Source organism: Sceloporus occidentalis, unplaced genomic scaffold (assembly GCF_023333645.1).
Source record: "Sceloporus occidentalis isolate IW3139 unplaced genomic scaffold, rSceOcc1.0.p SCAF_6, whole genome shotgun sequence".
Lineage (NCBI taxonomy): Eukaryota > Metazoa > Chordata > Lepidosauria > Squamata > Phrynosomatidae > Sceloporus > Sceloporus occidentalis.
In genome coordinates, this window is record NW_028316986.1 from 44,668,216 (window position 1) to 44,688,339 (window position 20,124).

General features: G+C 40.8%; 1 protein-coding gene across 6 annotated transcripts in view; it reads right to left on the reverse strand.

The window, feature by feature from the left end:
- LOC149310687 (lysocardiolipin acyltransferase 1) overlaps nucleotides 1-20,124 on the reverse strand; it is a 117,663-nt gene that overhangs the window by 63,907 nt on the left and 33,632 nt on the right. For all 6 annotated transcript variants that reach the window (XM_089529539.1, XM_089529537.1, XM_089529536.1 and 3 more), the window contains exon 5: nucleotides 16,790-16,906. In XM_089529539.1, the coding sequence (XP_089385665.1) occupies nucleotides 16,790-16,906 (117 nt within the window). The remainder of the gene's footprint in view (nucleotides 1-16,789; nucleotides 16,907-20,124) is intronic.

Sequence of the window (20,124 nt, forward strand, 5' to 3'; positions counted from 1 at the left end):
TGGGCTGGGACAGCTGACCTTGACTACCAGAACGGAGGGCCCAAGTGGGAAGGTGAGGAGAAAGAAGGTCAGATAAGTAAGGAGGGGCCAGCCCATGGAGGACTTTAAACTTTGACAGCAGGAGCTTATATGGAAGGCGGAAAGGGAGGGGGAGCCAGTGAAGGGATGCCAACACAGGAGCAGTGGGCGGATGTGATAATGCGTGCAGCTGAATGCTGGACAGAAATTAAAGGACGGAGGTGAGAAAGAGGAAGCCCAGTCAGGAGGACGTTACAGTAATCAAGTCGTGAGACCACTAGGGCATGGACCAGGATCTTGGCAGTGGTGACAGAGAGATATGGTCGGATTTTGGCAATATTGTGCAAAAAGAATCTACAAGCCTTGGCTGTGGTCTGGATCTGAGGGATACACGACAGAGAAGAATCAAAGATAAAACCAAGGCTGTGGGTTTGCTGGACTGGTTGTATAGAAATGTTGTCCACACAGACAGAGAAGGAGTGTTGAAGGGTGGACTTAGGAGGAAAGACAAGAAGCTCCGTCTTAGACATGTTGAGCTTCAAACACCGATGGCGCATCCACTGTGAGACAGCTGTGAGGCAAGACGAGACTTGCTGTTCGAGCCTTGGAGAAAGGTCAGGGGTGGAAAGATACAACTGGGTGTCATCGGCATACAGATGGTAGGAAAAACCAAAAGAGCTAATGAGTTTACCTAAGGACAGTGTGTAGAGAGAAAACAGAAGGGGACCCAGAACAGAGCCCTGGAGAACTCCAACAGATAAGGGAACAGAGGATGAAGTCTGACCACCTGTTACCACTGCAAAAGATCTGCCTGACAAATTAGATCTAAACCAGTTGAGAACAGAGTCTGAGAACCCAAGGTCAGAAAGTATATCAATTAGAAGACCGTGATCAACAGTGTCAAAGGCTGCAGACAAATCAAGAAGGATGAGAACAGAGTAAAGGCCATTAGCCTTGGCCTGTAAAAGGTCATTCGAGATCTTAGTGAGAGCTGTCTCTGTAGAATGCCTTGGGTGGAAACCAGACAAGGGATCGAGAATGGAGTTGGCTTCAAGAAACTCAAGACAGCGAGAATAAACAACCCATTCCAAAAACACTCACATGTACTGTTATCCCTGCTGGAGTAAATTCAACTAGAGCTGGGTTTGTATGTGCTATGAGTGTTCTCTACTATATAAAACTTTTCTTGAGTGAGCGAGTGAGTGAGTGAGTCAGTCAGTCAAGCTTTATTAGGCATACATTGAGTGAGTCTGTTAAGCCAATGGTTCTAAGAGCTTTTAATCTTTTAACCCACTTTACACCTACATCCAGACATCACCCTCCCCCTCACTTCACATAGTATGTGAATTAAAATATTTTGTTTAGCATGTGTATTTTTTTCACACATTCATGTATATTCATATTTTAACATCTTATAATGAAATAACTCTGCTCCTCTTCTCTCCCCAGGCAGAGGCTCCACGAGCCCTCCTTGCCTTTCTTTCCCCCTCTAGGACAAAAAAGTATTTAGGAAGAGGAACAATAGCAATCAGGGCCTCCAATTCTCACATCTCCCCTGAGCAATTCTCATCCCCCCCCCCCCCCCGCAAGAGTCCCACTCCACAGTTTGAGAACCGTTGCTAAGCATATGAAATGGACTTACACAGTCGGCTCTTCCTTTCTACAGGCGTGCCTTCTGCAGATTGTAGCATCCATAGATGGCCCCACCCATATTCTTTTGTGCACACATCATACCTCCATTGAGAAGAATGGAATTTAAGATCTTGCAGAATTGGCATTCACAGGAGGGAATGTCCAGAACAGAATCCCTGCAGATACAAAGGGCCAACTATACCAAGCTAAACTCCAGTGAACCTAGCACAATAGACATATTTCCAAAGCCTCAGGCCAAGGTCTTTGTCAGTCCTAGTACTTATGATCCCTTAAATTGAAAATGCACATGACTGCACCTGGGACACAAAAAACATATGATCCATCCATTTGATACAACTCTCCTCTGCTTTGTCATGGGATTGTAACAACAACTACACAGAATTATGTTAACTCAAAATTAATTGTAAAAAATACTGGGAGATATGATCAGACACAATCTGTGAGTACTTCTGTACAACCATTTTGCAGAATTGTGAGAATCTTAACATGTGCATCTACTGAAATGGTGATGATGACATCACCTTGTCCATCACCTTAATCTACTACACTGCTAAATTAGGTAACAAAACACTTCTTAGCTGTGGACAAAGTCTGGGTCATTTTGCAGGGCCAAGATGAAGTGGCTTCAACTCATCCCTTGATTTCTTTCTATGCCTTGCCATGTCATATGCTCCTCCAAGGAGAAGTAGAAAACAATTATTGTTGATGTCAGACTTGAGAGCACTAACTGTATCTTCAGAGATGTTCATACACCACCAATCCTGCAAAGTTCAGTGTGCTGGGATACCAATTCTGCATACAGGGCCATTACATTACTCAGTACCCTTCTGCATTCAGGAAATGAACTAGTTAGCAACTGGCCTCTGTTTCTTCCTGTGTCAAATTTAAAATTACTATTCAGTTGGAACATGATACATAAAAATAAGTTTGGAAAAAGAAAATAATGCTTCTAATAATATAGTAGTTTTGAAAGAGGCAAAGAAATGAATTGTTGTTGTGTTTTCCAATAAGTATATTTTTAAAGAGTTCTGACTCCGCTACAACATTTTTCCCAAGCATCTCTGCCCTGTATATTTTGACTTTTCAACTCTGGTACCCATGGCAACATCCAGCCAAAATAAATATGCCAATGTTCTCAAGGGCTATTCAGTAAAATCCAGCAATTGACTGCCAGACTTAAAAAAATGTGAGTCACCTCAAAAACAAAGCCCAAAATATGTGTGCCATGGGAATAAAAGAGAGAGCAGCAAAAATGAACCCCCACATAGGAGGGACATACTGGCTTCTCAAGGGAACTACTGTAGCTTACATAATAAATAAATCCTGAACTGTGTCAATATAGATAACCAGAATATCTAAAGAGATTCAGGATCTGAAAGGAAAACGCAGCAAATGCTCACGCACAAACATTTAAGATTTTAAGTCTGACATTTCTGAATTAGACTAATTAGCTATTGTGCAGCCACTCTCTAAATTTGAGAATCTGTATTAGCAAAAACATACTGAATTTGCATAACTGTCCTCTAGGGGCCAGTGTTGTTCTGACTGAAAGGAAAACACCGTTCTGAATGCATTTACAGTGGTTTTGATGTGAAAAAAGTACAACTATGATTTTAGCAACTGCACAATGAAAATGGGTTCAAGCCTAAACATCTGCAGAAAATGGTTTACAATTTTTAATTCATAAATTCAGATTGCAAATAGAAATTATCCACCATGAGCCTTTCAATCTGTAACATATGTACATTACTACCCTGGCAACCTGTGCATGGAACATTTCTAAGGCAGGCTATAGAACTCACAAAGTGAAAGGAAAACTAGCCAAATTTTCACTCACTGCATAATTTAGGCTGCAATCTAGGCAAAGAGCACTTTCACAGTGGCAGACAGCTCCCTAGAATATGTATTTTGCCACCAATATATTGCCACCAATAGTACGAGAGTGGCTAGTTACACTTCTACTTGTGTTCTCAAATTCCAATTCATATCACACAGGTTAGTAGATTCTTTTTGGAAAAGTCATTTAGTTGTTAAGAATTTCACAGTAATTCCAACAAGATCCTACTGCAAAGTAACAGTCCAATCCTAAAATTTACTAGGTCAAAGAAACTTCAGAAATGTTTCATATTCATCTACATAAAGCATAAATCCAACACATGACAAGGTGAGTACAAAGCTGTCACTGAAGGCAGAGATTGTTAAAATGGACTTCATGCAGAAAAACATTCAACTCATCCATATTTGAAAAAAATATATCCAGATTTATCTACATTTTGAACAACAGAATTTGCAGTCAGCCATTTACTCTAAAAGAATACTTTGTCTAAGGTAATTTGAATAATTGTCCCCCAAACAAGATTACAAAAATAGTGAATCATTGTATTGGAAAATCTCTTTTATATGAAATTACTTCCTACTAGAATCTTACAACTTACCATGACTACATAATGTATCACTCCAATTGGATATTACACTGCAAACTGGCAAGGTTTCTGCTTCCCCCAGCCAAACAAAATGAACCACTTAAAATATAAAATCTAAACTGAGGAAGACAGCAGATGAGGTTACATAATTTTCCCCTCTCTGGCTCTTTTTAATAGAATCACAGAGCTGGAAGAGACCACAAAGACCATCCACTCCAACCCCCTGACATGCAGGAATACACAATCAAAGCGCCCCTGACAGATGGCCATCCACCTCTGTTTAAAGATTTCCACAGAAGTAGACTCCACCACACTCCGAGGAAGTGTGTTCCACTGACAAACAGCCCTTACTGTCAAAACATTCCTCCTCATTTTAGGTGGAATCTCTTTTCCTGTAGCTTGCATCCATTGTTTTGGGTCCTACTCTCTGGAGCAGCAGAAAACCAGCTTGCTCCATCCTCTATATGACATTCATTCAAATACTTAAACAGGGTTATATCACCCCTTCTCCAGGCAAAACATACCCAGCTCCCCAAGTGTCTCCCCGTAAGGCATGGTTTCCAGACCCTTCACTATTCTGGCCGCCCTCCTCTAGACATGCTCCAGCTTGCCAACATCCTTTTTGAACTGTGGTGCCCAGAAATGGACACAGTATTTCAGGTGGATATTGTTTTCTGTTGAAAATTTCTGCTGGGTAGAGGGGAGAAGAGTATTATCAGGTATATATACTGGTTCTGGATACTCTGGTGAAACAATCCCATAGGGCAAGAGCCTATAAACCTTTAGCACAGCATGCGCACACACACCCACACCCACACGGGTATTCTGGATTTGATAATTGCACAACTAATTATGCACTTTGGTCTTCAGTTTCCCATTGTGCATGGGCACAGACAACTGTGAACCAATATGTTCTCAGAATCCTCATAGGTAGGTCAGTTTAATTTTGAAAGTTTTATACAAGTAGAATACTTTCTCAATAATGTAAAGATTCCACAATATTACTGCTCCTGCCAAAAATCTAACATTTTGCTTTATTTTTATGGTTAAAATGTTGATGGATGTTCTTAGAATGTTGGCAAAACATTTTTATGCTCTGTGTTAACTATAGGAAAAAACCTGTAAGTTACTCGGACCACTGAAATCTAGCCAATACTTAGTTATAAGTGCCTGGGTAAAATACCTCATCATGCTGATTCTAAAGACAAAGCCTAGTGAATACATGTTCTATGATGATACTAATAACACACTACTATACTCAAATACAAAGGACAGATATGTGATTGCAAAAATACCTTTATGGTGATACATAAGCTATTCATTTCCTATCTTGCTCTATTTCCCCCTCTTCTGTGAAACATCAGAACTTTGTATAATAGAGCATCTGGTCAGAATGGCCTCACCAGTGTAAAAATACTGATAAGATATATTTCTGCATGGTCCATCATGTCCAGTTCTATACAATGACTTTTCCTACAACCTCTCTTTCTTTATGGTCCAGGGATAAAAACTGGAATCTCAGCTAATCTGTTAGGAATTCTCTATATAAGAATGCTACAGCATGAGCAGGTCCTTGATGCCATGTTCTCCTCGTTTGAATTCTCTTTTTAGACTCCCTTCTGCAGGGAAGACAGAAGCAGCAAATACCAAGCTCTTCATTTCCTTTAAATAACATAATGGAATATTTGTTATTACTTCACTGCAGTAGTGTGCCAAACCACCAACTGCAACACATGGGTAATAGCAGAATATACTGAGCCAATGTATGCTGTGATTATAAGAAAAGCAGAACACTATTAAAATCTCTGGTTCTACAGACATTGGGCCTCTTTAGATCAGCTATACAATCAAAAGTTTTGTCAAATGACCCCTAAAATGAATTCAAATATACCTCTATTTAATTGTTTAATCCAGTCTGCTAGTTAATAAATGCAATTCAAGAATAGCATACATAGTGAGATTTTTAAGATAAATTAAAAGTATTCTTCTATCCTTTATGCTTGTTTATCATCTTGTCTTCTGCAACAGTAGCAAGAGAGAGGATAAAACTGTATGCCACACTTTGAATGTGGGCAAAAAATAAACAGTATACCATTCTTCACCCCTTACTACTTCCTGCACGAGGCAACTGAAGCCATTACTTTGGCAATGCTTGGAGGAAAAACCTATATGAAGCAAAGCAGCACTCACCAGCAAAGCAGATGAATGACCACCCGATTGAGGTCTCCTCCTGTCTTGTCTCAAGTAAGACATTCCGATAACACCTGCATCCTCATTAATAGCAAGTACATCTCTATACCGCTTATCAGTGCACTTAAGCACTCCCTAAGCAGTTTACAATTGTAAGCTAATTGCCCCCAACAAGCCAGGTACTCATTTTAGCAACCTTGGAAAGATGCAAGCCTGAGTGGAGCTTGAGCCCTTGGCTGGTATTGAACTCACAACCTTGTGGTTTGTGAGTGAATGTCTGCAGTACAGGCATTTAACCACTGTGCCACCAGGGCTCCTAATATTGCCAACAACTTTGGCACACCATGGTCTACACTATTAAAGCCAACCTAGACAACAGGTATGAGAAACTCTATCTTACAGTGTAAAGTTTTCATGCCTACAGAATAAGAAGGAGAGTTGTCCCTGCAAGACTGTTCCCTGGACATTTAAGGAAATGATGCATTACAATTTTTATGAAAGTTATGATGTGTTTCACAGAATCCAAGAAGCCCAACCTAAAGATTACAAATGAAAGGCTTACTTTTAAACTGTTCTGTACATACTATACTTTAGCCCTACACAACCATTTTTTAAGAGAAAATGGCTAATTTTATCTCTTGCTGTAAACAATGAAGAAAAGCAATTTACTAGGGGTGAGTGGGATTCTACTGGTAGTAACTATAGCACACCGCTAACACATGCACAAATAACAGGTGTCTCAGGTCAAAACCAATTTAACTCAGGACAAAGAAGTAAAGTATCCACATGGCCTGAACTATGACAATGTTAGTTAAATAACAATCTAGAACCCAAACAGAAGAGATGCCCGAAAGCATAGGGTGAGTACCAGCTATGGCTTTGAAAGCAATTGCCCTAGAAAAGCCACTTGCTATGAGTTCCATTAACACTTTAATGAATCTAAACTACACTAAGTAAAAGCTGATTTTTGCTTGACACAGGTCAAGCATTTACAAATAAAGGCTGTCATGCTGGGCAAAAATGTTCTCTTAATACAATTTTGAAACCAAAGCAAGCCTCAGCAATAAAGCACTGAGAAGTAAGATTCAATATTTTGCCTTAGTGAACATTAGGGCTTTGCTAACGTTCACACAAAAGGTGAGTAAAGCTCTTTTTTGAAGGTTATTATTTCAGATTCTCTCTTAGCATTTTTATGGTTCATATAACACTGGCATTTATAATATAACAGGTAATTCGTTTATATGACAGTCCACAATACAGATTAATCAGGGTTCTTGACAACTGAAATTAATTTTTGCAAAGTTAAAAAAGCAATTAAACTTCTTGTGACATTTTCTCACTTCACCATTGACCTATTTTTGGAGCTATATAATGTATTTATGCCTGAAGGGGATGCATTTTAGCCTGAGGAATGGAAAACTGCCATGAGCCAAAATTTATTCACAGAAAAGCATGAGGCATTTTGTTGTAATCCATGCACAAAGGAGAGAAAAGTTTGCAAAGATATAGGCATGATATTGAAAGCGTCACCATATCAACCTAAAAATTAACTTTCTACATGTTCTTAATCCTGTCAGCTTTCTGACCCATGTGAACTGCAGCCCATACTTATTAGCATAGCAATTTGTTTTCTTTTATCAGGTTAACTGCATTAAAGGACCAAGGTAAGTGGAAGAATTAATTAACCTGCCATTAATGTTGTTTGATGCAATGTCTTTGAAATAAATAATGGCCAAGTCACATTACTAGTTTGTGGTGCTAAATTTTAAAAAGAGTTATTTTATTGTTATTTGTTAGTACTGGATTGGTTGGGGGATGTCACTCCAGAGGCTTACCAGATGTACACTACAAAAATCTTTTAAGTCTATTTGCTACAGTGCTGCAAGGAGGAATCTGGGCTCTTGGTGGACCATTCAGAAGACTTATTTATTATGCACACATATAACCTCGCAACAAAAGCAATCATTCCGAATTGAAAATCTGGCTGAACAACTTGACCTGAATACATGCTCTGCCAAGGCATAATCAGACTAGGCCAGATTGTTAGGCTATGTCTGCATTTTAGATCAACTCTCTTCTGTTTGTCATTGACTTGTGCTTTCCAGTTTTATAACAGTATCCTATCTATTATCCCTGTCAAGTCCTCCTTATAGATTTAATGCCAAAATAATAAGCATTCCTCTGTGTTATGTAGGCTGGAATCACTTCAAAAAGCACACTATGACTGGCAAATATATTATTTCATCATGAAGATACTAGTGTTGAATTTTACATATGACAGAATGGCATAAAAATGAACGTTTGTACTTACCCGTGATACGTTCATTTCCAGCAGACGAGGGTCCTAGCATCCTGTATTCTGGGTTTAGCTCCTCCTATTTGCTCCTGTAGGCAGGGACTATAAACAAAAGACCGGCCCCTATATAGGGAGGAGCTAGCCCCCCTGAGCCTCAGTCAATAACAAGCCAAGCGACTAGTAAGGTAAATCAAGGAACTGAACTTTAGTAACATTAGCTAAGGGTTAACTAGAACACCTTAAAAAAACTAGTCCAAGAACAAACAAGAACTCAGAAAAACCAATCCAGCAACAACAACAACAACAACAACAGGAAGAACAAGGCAGGTCCACCAACAGGCAGCCAGGGTCGGAGGCCGCAGGCAGCACCCAGGTGGGCAGGATGCTAGGACCCTCGTCTGCTGGAAATGAACGTATCACGGGTAAGTACCAACGTTAGTTTTCCCAGCAGACAGGGTCCTAACCTCCTGTATTCTGGGATTTACAAAAGCCCTCTCAAACTGGGAGTGAAGTGCTGCTAGGAGACTGTGGCCCCCGACACAATCGGTTGGAGGACCCTCCTTTCAAATGACGCCTCAGCGGACTGAGACACGTCCAGTTTGTAATGTCTTATGAAGGTTGAAGGCGACTTCCATGTGGCCGCCCTGCAAATGTCTGACAGGGAGGCGCTAGTGGACAGGGCCGCAGAGGTAGATGCACTCCTGGTTGAGTGCGCCATCACCCCCTCGGGGGGAGTGAGATCAAGAGTTCGGTAGCTCTCTTGAATACAAGACCTGATCCACCTACTCAGAGTCAAGGCAGATACCTTGCACCCCAAAGAGCCCGGGAGAAAGGAAATGAACAACATTTCAGATGACCTTAAGGTTGAAGTCCTCTTGATGTATATTTTGAGGGCTCTGTGCACATCCAATGTGTGCTAGGTCTTTTCCAAGTCCTTCTTAGGATCAGGGCAGAACGAAGGCAGGAGAATGTCCTGTGACACCTGAAAGGCTAAGTTGACCTTAGGCATGAAGGTAGGGTCTGGACGAAGGCACACTGAGACTGGCCTAAAAATATGTCTTTATGTACCGACAGGGCCTCAGCTCTGACACCCGTCTGGCAGAGGTAATGGCCGTGAGGAAGATGGCCTTGAGGGAGAGGTGTCTGAGGAAGGCCTTCCGAAGGGACTTGATCGGCCCAACCGTCAGCGCCTTTAAGACCATATTCACACCCCAAGTTAGAAAACGATGTCTGGTGGGCTGGCCCTGTTGGAAACTCCCCTCAACAGCCTATTAATGTGAGGATGGTCGCTATTCTAGCTGCTCTCATATGGAGCAGAACCGACGTGATGGCAGACACCTGCCTTATAACCATGTTGGGTCAAGTCCCTTCTTAATGTCATCTTGGATGGACTATAGCAGGTCAGCCACTGAAAACCTGAAGCAGTTGATGAGAACTTGTCTAAGCAGTGGATTATGTGATCAATCAGAATAGAACCTGATCTAATCTGGACCTATGGCAGCTTCCAGCCTATCACTGATCATCTTGTCAACTGGTTATAGCAATGAAGGTGATATTAAAGATGATTTCACTTGTAGTAATTAAGACTTAGCACTCTGAAAGAGGAATGTTAATGTCTGACCTCCAATTAAAATTTCAAAACAACGTGCAGTTATTTACTGGAACATCTGTGAACCTGTGTAAAATAAGACTAATCCCATGGTTAGGCAAAGAAGACAATGGATTAACCTTTATCTCACAGACATTGGTGAGTCCAAGCAGAAGCATAGATGCGCTCTGTGTTAACAGGGCATGTGGTCAGAATTAAGTCTGATTTCATCTGAGGATGAACTTGTCTAGAGGCTTCAAAAATCACCCCAACTCCATGTAGCAGACTATCATCAAACTGTATGAAGGCTGAGGGGTCTCCTGGCTGAATGAACTGCTGATTAAGGAGTCACGAAATGGGAACAGAGGGCTTGGCAAGGATAGCCCTCCGGTATCTAATTTTGAGGAGAGAATTTTCTCCACAAAAGGATCTGTCAAAGGAACACAAACCTAAATTTTAAATAGTATAGTGGGCCCTCGATATGTACTGGAGTTAGATTCAGGACTTTGCATGGATACCACATCCATGGAAGCTCAAGTCACAGAAAATATAATGGCATAGTAAAATCAAGTCTCCTATATAAAATAGTAAAATCGCAGGGTTGTTGTTGTTTTTTTTGGTGTGTGTATATATATATATATATATATATATATATATATATATATATATTATATAAAACAAGCTGTGCTAGCAGAAAAACACAGCATAGGCACTAGGAAGTCCATTTTCCCAGCCTCAGAAGGCAGTGGACAATGGTGTTATTTGGGCCAAACCTTGGCATGAAACCCAGTCAGGGATAAGACACTCACCCACACAGCGGCTAACCTTATAACAATAAAATCATAGAATCATGGAGTTGGATGAGACCACAAGGGCCATCAAGTCCAACCCCCTGCCATGCAGGAAATCACAATCAAAGCATGCCCAACATTATGCAAAGGAATTTGTAGCACCCTGAGACCACTAAAAGAGATTGGCAGCGTGAACCTTCATGGCCTTGAGCCCAACTCATCATATGCATGATAGACCTTGTTACAATAGGTCTTCCAAGCCAGGCAACAGCTGAATGGCAAGCCCATCAGCAGACATTCTTATTTAAAATGTAACTATCTAGACAAGGTAAAAGGTAATTGTGATCTTTGTCGGATGTATGAATGGGATTTGAAGCAACCTCTTAGCAGAAAAACCTGATTATATTGTTTTAAAACACTCATGGAGGAAAGGGAGCTTCTCCCCCCATGGAGAGAAGGCTGTCTGTCTGTTTGTTTTTGATAAGAGTTTTTATTAACCCCCTGTATTAGTGAGAACCATCTCATGGAAGAAACTGTATTTTTTAGTTTCTTCCCTTTGACAGACATCTCTCCTATGAAAGAAGGGAAGGCAAGGGGAGCCACCTCTCCTGAGGCTAGCTGACTGAGGTTCCCTGTGTTTTATAACAGGAACATAACCCTTATGACAATAAAGTTGGTCACCTTAATCCAATATATCTATCACCTCATATGAGATGTTTTTTTACCAAAGATCCTCAATGCATGTAAGCATTAGAGGTCTGCTGAGTGACCAGAGGCCTTCTCCTTGCTTGAGTCAACCTGTTTATTAGCATTTAAATGAATCTGTATTGTTAAAGCTTATGCTCTCAATGAGAAGTGCTATGGCTGATAACAAAGGAGGCAGAACCATGTGGTCATCTTATGTCTTAGGCTGTTCCAGCTAAGGCAAAAAGGCTCTGGCCCCAATGGAGACAGAGATGGAGGCCCATGAGGAAGGAAGAAAAATCATCATGTTGGCTTATAGCTAGCCCCTTCCCTTGTTGAATTAGTTTCCAGGCATCTTCTCTGGCCTGGAAAAAGGAGAGGGGGTGAGCAGAAACAGCACAACTCAAACTTAATGGGCTAACAGTAATAAAATGAACACCAGAAAATGTTAACCAGTATCTCTTGTAAATCTGAGCCTCAAGGGCCATCCAGTCCAACCCCATACTGCCATGCAGGAACTCTCAATCAAAGCATAACCAATAGATGGCCCTCCAGCCTCTGTTTAGAAGTGGGTGACAGAGGCCATGCTCTCTCTGGGGAGGACATGACGCCATTTTGTGCTTTTTTGTGGGGTGCTCTGTGGCAGCCAAAAAAGACCATTTTAGAGTTGGAAGCTTCAGCTCCTGCTGGGCCAAGTGCAGCTTCCTTTACAGCCATTCGGCTGTACAACATAGAGGAGGTGTCCACTGCCTCTTTACACACCATCTCATTATAAGAATTCAAAAGGAATGTGCAGGAGCCCTGGCAATACCACCATGTGTTTACCAGTCTGCAAAAGGATCCCCACACCTGTTGGGGTCCTGGGTGTCATTGGGGCCAGAGATGGGAAGGAATGGGGAGACCAAGGGTTTATGCCCCCATCTGCCCTCCTGGCAGAGTCCCAAACCATATGCTAGGCATAGTGCCTGCAATGGCCATGGCAGAGGCTTCATGGCAATGCCTGCCCCGAGCGAGGGCATTAGATCTGGCAAAGGTTATTTGGTGGCTGGAGAGAGAGAGCCCCTGGTACTCACCCTTTTCCTGTGTCTTCTGGCTGGCTTGCCTCTCTGACCTTGGCCCTGTTTCAGGCTGTGCAGAGGTGATGCAGAGAAATCCCTTGCCATGGCTTTTGGCTGGCCTGTCCTCTGAACTCCTGCCCCAATGAGCTGAGTAGGGATGTTGAGAAGGGAAGTTTCCATAACTTCCAGCCAGTTTCCTCACTGATCCCTGGCCTTAAACAGGCTGGGCAGAGGTGATGCAGAGAAATCCTTTGCCATGGCTTTGGCTGGCCTGTCCTCTGAACTCTGGCTGGGCAGAGATGCTGAGGAGGGAAGTTTCGATGACTTCTGGCCAGTTTCCTCACTGATCCCTGGCCTTAAACAGGCTGGGCAGAGGTGATGTGGAGAAACAGAGACATGGAGGGGAAACCCCTCACCATCTGTTCCCACGGCTCCCATGTGCTGCAATGCTGTTTGCAGAGATCTCCTGTGCTCCCACCATGATAGGGGGCAGCTCTGGAGGAGGGGGAGAGTCATTGGCAAAGCCAAGACCTTTCTCCAATCCTGGGAGCCCTTGCCATATTAAGTCCTTCATGCTCCCAAGGCAGCAAGAGAAACAAAGAGAATAAAAGGACTGGAGTGGCAGTAATGAAGAAGCTGCAGAGCAACAGGAAACACATCCCAAAGGGTCTCCCTCTGAAGCCAGCTCCCTCTGTTGAGCTGGCAGACCCTGAGCTAGGGAAGCCTGAGCTAAGGATGACCCTTAGCCTGTGCTCTTGGGGTCCTCTGCCATTGCCACCACCAAAGAAGGGGGAAAGGCAGGAGAGAGGAGAAGGGAAGGCCAAGAAAACTCTCAAACCACTTTCGGAGAAGGAAAAAACCTTGCTGGCTCGAAGAGACACATCCTGCTAGGAGCATAGGCAGGAACAAGACTGAGGCTCAGGGGGGCTAGCTCCTCCCTATATAGGGGCCGGTCTTTTGTTTATAGTCCCTGCCTACAGGAGCAAATAGGAGGAGCTAAACCCAAAATACAGGATGCTAGGACCCTGTCTGCTGGGAAAGAGGGAATGCATGGCTCTGAATCACAGAAACAGGAAAGGGACACAATTTCAGTGTCTATTTATGTTAAGAAAGCCATGCAGGTTTAGAAGCCGGTCGCTAATGAAATACCATTTTCAGAAGCATATTGCATCAATAAAACTGATCTATACAGCTAGAATCCTGTTCGTTAGGCCCTGGTAGGCTAATTCAATCAACTGTTGAATGATGAGGCAATAAATTTGTTGTTAAGTGCTGCCAAGTCAATTTCAGCCTATGAATGAGAAGACCTCCAAGACTCCCTATCATCAACAGCTCAGATCTTGCAGACTCTGAGTTAGGGCTTTCTTGATTCACTCAACTGAGACTGTTGTATTTTGCCCATATTATGAGAAGACATAAAAAACAGTAAGTCTTGATCTCAGTTAAGTCATCTTGGCTTCTAGAGACAGTTCAGGTTTGATTTGCTCTAGAACCCATTTATTCGTTGTTGGTTTTTTAACAGTCTATGGTATTTATAGAATTCTTTTCCAGCACCACATCTCAGATAGATTTTCTTCCAGCTTTCACAACTATACATAGCAAATGGAAATATGATGGCATGGACAATCCTAACTGTAGTATGCAATGATATATCTTTACACTTCCGGATCTTGTCTAGTTTCTTCATGGCTGCTTTTCCAATCCTAATTTCTTGACTGAATTCTAGGAAATTTTTATTTCAATGTCTTTATCTGCTACATTAAAGTTAAAAAAATCATTAAAGTTGCTTCTAGTCTGTCCTTAACTGTTTGAAGAGTTTCACCTGTCATTCATTGAGACTTCTCTTTCTTTTTGGCTGCAAATAGTGTCTTTTTGTATTCCTCTCTGATACTTACCCTGTGGGTTCAATCCAGAATTTTTCTGGCTCCTGGTCTTAATAGTGAAATCTATTTTTACATTATTTTTAAATTTTACAGAGATGTTCTCCAGTTTGTATTGGGGCACAATGGTTGGTATAAGTGTTCCTCTTTAGCTTTACTTTAATTTTTGATATTAGCAATTCATGGTCTGTACCACAGTCTACTCCTTGTCTTGTTTTTGCAGAGAGAATGGTGCTTTTCCATCTTTTGTTTCCAATTATGCAGTCTATTCAATTACCATACTGACCGTCACATGATGTCCATGTATATAGTGGCCTCTTTGGTTTTTTGAGGAATGTGTTTCTAATAAACAAAGTGATGTCCTTGCAAAATTCATTCAGTCAGTCACTCTCCTGCTTCATTTCTTCATCTTAGGCTAAATTTTCCTACAATCTCTGGTCTGCTGTTTCCTGCTTTTACATTCCAATCACCTATGATTAACAAGAAGTCCTGTCTTGGTGTCTGATCAATTTCCTCTTGGACTCCAGTATAGAATCTTTCATTTTTTTAAATCTTCGTCTGCTTCTGTAGTTGGAGCATAAAACTTGGATCATGGTTATACTGATCAGTTTTCCCTGAAGTCTTTGATTTGATCAGAATATGTATTACCGTTTATACTTGTGTATAGGTTGAAAAATTTAGGTTAAAAAATTGACTCCAAAAAACCTACGTCGACTAATACATGGGTCAATACGGTACAACGCGAGCCTCTTCCCAGCCAGGCTGTGTCCACAAGGAACAGCACAGCTGGGGAGAGATGGGAAAGGGTGACCAATCACTCTGGAGCCTCTCCCCAGCTGAACTCCCTCCGCAGTGGAAAGCCTAGCTGGAAAGAGGCTGGGAAAGGAGATCGATCATCCTGGAGCTTCTCCCCAGTTGAACTCTCTCCACAGAGGAAAGCCCAGCTGGACAGAGGCTGGGAAAGGCAATCGATCATCCTGTAGCCTCTCCCAAACTGGGCTCCATCTTAAGTCTAACCCTAGACTTAGAATCATAGAATTGTAGAGTTGGAAGAGACCATAATGGCCATCCAGTCCAACCCCCTGCCATTCAGGAAATCACAATCAAAGCATCCCTGACAGATGGCCATCCAGTCTGTTTAAAGACCTCCAAGGAAGGAAACCTCACCACATTCCGAGAGAGTGTGTTCCACTGTCGAACAGCTCTTACTGTCAAAACATTCCTCCTAATGTTGAAGTGGAATCTGTTCCATTGTTCAATATTCTAGTCTCTGGAGCAGCAGAGAACAAGCTTGCTCCATCCTCAATGTGACACCCCTTCAAATACCTAAAGAGGGCTATCATATCACCCCTTAACCGTCTCTTCTCCAGGCAAAACATACCCAGTTCCCTAAGTCCTTCCTCGTAAGGTATAGTTTCCACCCTTCACCATTTTAGTCGCCCTCCTCTGAACATGCTCCAATGTGTCAACTTATCCATGAGTCATATAAAAATCCTAAATTTTGGCTTCAAAAGTTGACCTTGACTTACACACAAGCTTGACTTACAGCCGAGTACCGTATACACTAGTGTATAAGTCAACCTCATATATGTCGAGGGCAGGTTTTGGGGTCAAAATCATAGATTCTGATATGACCCATGGATAGGTTGAGGGTCAAACTCAGGGGCATGTAACAAAGGATCTAAACAGAGGTTGGTCAGCCTTCCCCAAAATTGTTCTTTAAGCATACAAGAGTTTTGCTAATGATTCAAACCACTGCTTAGTCACTTTGTCCTTACAAGCAGATTATCTCTACTGCCAACTTAAGTCACTGCATATATACTTTTATATGTTGGTCTTTTTTTAATGGCTATCTACACTATTATTTTCATATGATCATGCTGCTAAGCAAAGCATATGCAACTCCGAAATATGTGTACATAAATGGGCACCGTTAGTAAAAAGCAATTTTAGTCTGAAATTAGACAAGTCAGGGGAATAACAATGAAAATAACTGATTACTGGATAAGTAGCACAGGAGCTACTTATTTCTTCCTCTCCTTCCTAGATCTTGTGGTAAAAATATAATGTTAATCAAATTATAGGCTCTAAAATCCAAGTTGAGGACACCAATCTGTTCAAAGAAATCAGTGGCCAACTACATTCCTTATTTGAAATCAGTTATTTTCAGGTTACAAGAAGATAAAAACATTATCTAAGAGCCATTACCATCTCTTAATCGTTCCACTATAAAAGTGAAGCCTGTAGTTCTTGGGTGCAACACATATTCATATTTCTGAAGTCCATTCTTTTCAGCAAATGCATTACTGCGGGCTTTCGTGTTGTCTATAAAGAGAAGGGCATGAAAAACACTGATTAAAATCAGTATAGTGACTAAGCTTTAAAACATTTCAGCAACACAGAGCACATCAGAGGAACAAGGGATCAAGGAGATTATAAAACAGCCATTTTCTTTAGATTAATAAAGCCATGAAATACTTGTTTTGCTATCTTACATAAATATATAAAATCTGTATTCTTGTTGTGCAGAGTAAAAGTGGCAAGGATGAAATGGAAAAACTCAGCCAAAGAATCTTGAACCAAAACTAGTCCAATTTCTGGTTCCAGAATCACCAACAACAAACCTTAGGGTAAATGTAATATTCCTTTGCAGAATGCTCCCCTGGGAACTTAAAGTAAAATTCTATTAATTGGACATTATGCCAATTCTCTGTCTAATGCAAAGAGATAGAGGGATCTAGGAAGAAACCACAGATAAAAGTCTAATGAAAAAAAAACACCTTAACAATCGTAATCTTAGCCAGAAGCTTTCATAGCTCAAAAGGCATGAACAAAAGGCGCAGTGGTTAAATGCCTGTACTGCAGCCATTCACTCAAAACCACAAGGTTGCGAGTTCAAGACCAGCAAAAGGGCCCAAGCTCGACTCAGGCTTGCATCCTTCCAAGGTCGCTAAAATGAGTACCCAGACTGTTGGGGGGCAAATAAGCTTACTTGATAATTAGCTTACTTGCTGTTCACCGCTATGATCTTTGGAATAGCGGTATATAAATAAAACAAATTATTATTATTAATTATTATTTTGAAGCAAAGTCCATCCAAAATTCCACAGAAGGCTTCCTTGAGAATCCTAGCAGTCAGTTATGCTTCAATTGCTTGCCCAACAGGGGGACTAAATCACTACAAAAAACAGGATAAGAAAAGTATAGTATCATCCAAAATCCACAAAACAGTGATACCTTTATTGGGCCAACTAAATGGGCATTATACATGTTGCAAGCTTTGAAGATCCACTGGCTTTTTCAACAGGCAAAGGTGTTAAAAATCACACAGGAGAAACAAAAATAATTGACGATGTTAGTCATAGCCCTGCATTTGCAACATCTTTAATGTGCATTTTGGTTGGCCCAATAAATGTATCACTGTTTTGTGTATTTTGGACGATACTGTACTTTGCACATTTAGCACATTTGATATCCAGAGACAACTGCATAAGACAAAAAAGGAGGAGACTTAACATTACAGAGAACCATAGCTTATCAGGATCAAAGATGCATACTAGTCCATGCTGCCTGATCTTGGCTGTTTCTTCTAGTGGGACTACCTAACAAAAATCTGTCTATGGTTTACTGTGACATCCTAACAGGTTGTTCTGTTTCTCCTTTTCCCACAGAAAACAGAGTCATAAATCAACAACATCAACAATAAAAATATGTCTTTATGACCCTGACAGTTTCTCTAGATGCCTAGCTTACTATTATTTCTTAGCTGGATCAGTGATTTCTAATCCTAGTGCCCAGAGCAGATATTCAACCTTCTTATGTTGTGAAAAGTAATCTTCTCGATCACTCTTACCATGAGAAAAGCTCCCCAAACCAAATTCAATCCTCCTTTGGGTACTTCATATTTTCCTATCTTCTCTAGTGAATGCCCTGTATAATAGTACAGTCAGCTCTCCGTTTTTGCAGGGGAACCATTCTGGACCCCCCCTCCACAAAAACGGAATTTCACAAATATTCAAGCCCCATCAGCTTAAATGGGGGTGTGTGCCTGTGAGTGGCTGTGGGTGTGCGCCATGGGCATGCACTCCATTTTAATCCCCTCCGTTTGCTCCTTGCAAGTAAGCAAGGGTCTCGGAAATGAAGTCCACGCAAACGGAGGGGCAACTGTATTAGTATGTCTCTCTCTCTTTCTCTCTGTCTCTGTGTTGTGTATGATATGGCTCTATTTAGACAACCTGAAGTTAGCAAAACCAGTGCACAACATAGTTAAAAGCTTGCGAAAGAGTACAGAAGTTTTTTTTAAAAAAAGATTAAATTCTAAAATATTCGAGAATAAATGTATATTTCACACATTTCCATTTGTCATGCAAACATATCTAGCTGAAATGCACAAAAGCAAACATTTGAGTTTGATTAATTATTCATTATCTTCCTTAATGCATACTTAAAAGTAAAGGAATCACTTGTTACCTACCATTAACACATTATTATTTTGTCTGGTAACAAAAGCCAAAAATAATTGAATCTTGTGGCTCTCATAAATATAAGGGAAAAAATTTCTTCAACTACCTAGCAACAAAGTTATGGCACTATGGCACATCTTGATTAATTCTGGAACAGCTAGAATCCTGTGGTGAGTATATATAAATAACTGTTCCTATTCTAGAATGAGAGGCACAGAGAGAATACTTCAGGTGGAAAAAAGTCTTATATTGCCATCACAGATTTAATATGTACACAATTACACTTCTCATCTTACCTCTTAAGTCTTTTTTCTTTTAAATTATTCTTTCCATCCATCATCCTCATCACCACCATTCTAATCAAGGGACAGTTTTGAACTTATCTTTAAGTTTCCTCTTATAAACTAAATCCAGTCTTTCACTATGATGTTCACCTACAAAAACATCTCCTTTTTTCAACTAAAACTCTGGGTAGCTTTTCCTTTGAGCCACTGTTATATGCTTTTCTTCAGCTTTCATTGTCTTTTCAATTGTACCTAAAATTTGCTTCTTAAATATTTCATCTCTAGTTATTCAGACCATGCAATACCCACTCCACTGAATTTCCATCTTCTACAGCCAACACAACCCCTGTGACCTATTTTAAAAGCATGGGCTATATCCCATCTTATGACTTGGCTCCTCTTATTTTTTGGTTTTAGCTATCTTAAAGTCACCTATTCTCAAACTCCTCTTGCCCTTCCTTTTTTTCCTCATTCCATAACTGCCTTTCTTGTGTCTCCTGTTTCAACCTCTTTCCTTACTGTCAAACATTTGGCTGTAAGCTCCTTGAGACATGAATTTCTTATTTCTGCTTATATTTCCTTGTGATGCCCACCAATGATACTCTAATACATGAATTTTCTATAAATCATCATTTTCCGACCATACTGCAGACACTGGAACTAGAATTTTTAGTACCTTCAAAAAATATTTGTACAACATTACATTTTTAATGTAATGTCGTAATTTTCAAATGTTATGAATATGGTTCACAAAGCATTGAGTATTTCTAACAAATTTCATACACTTGTAGAGATC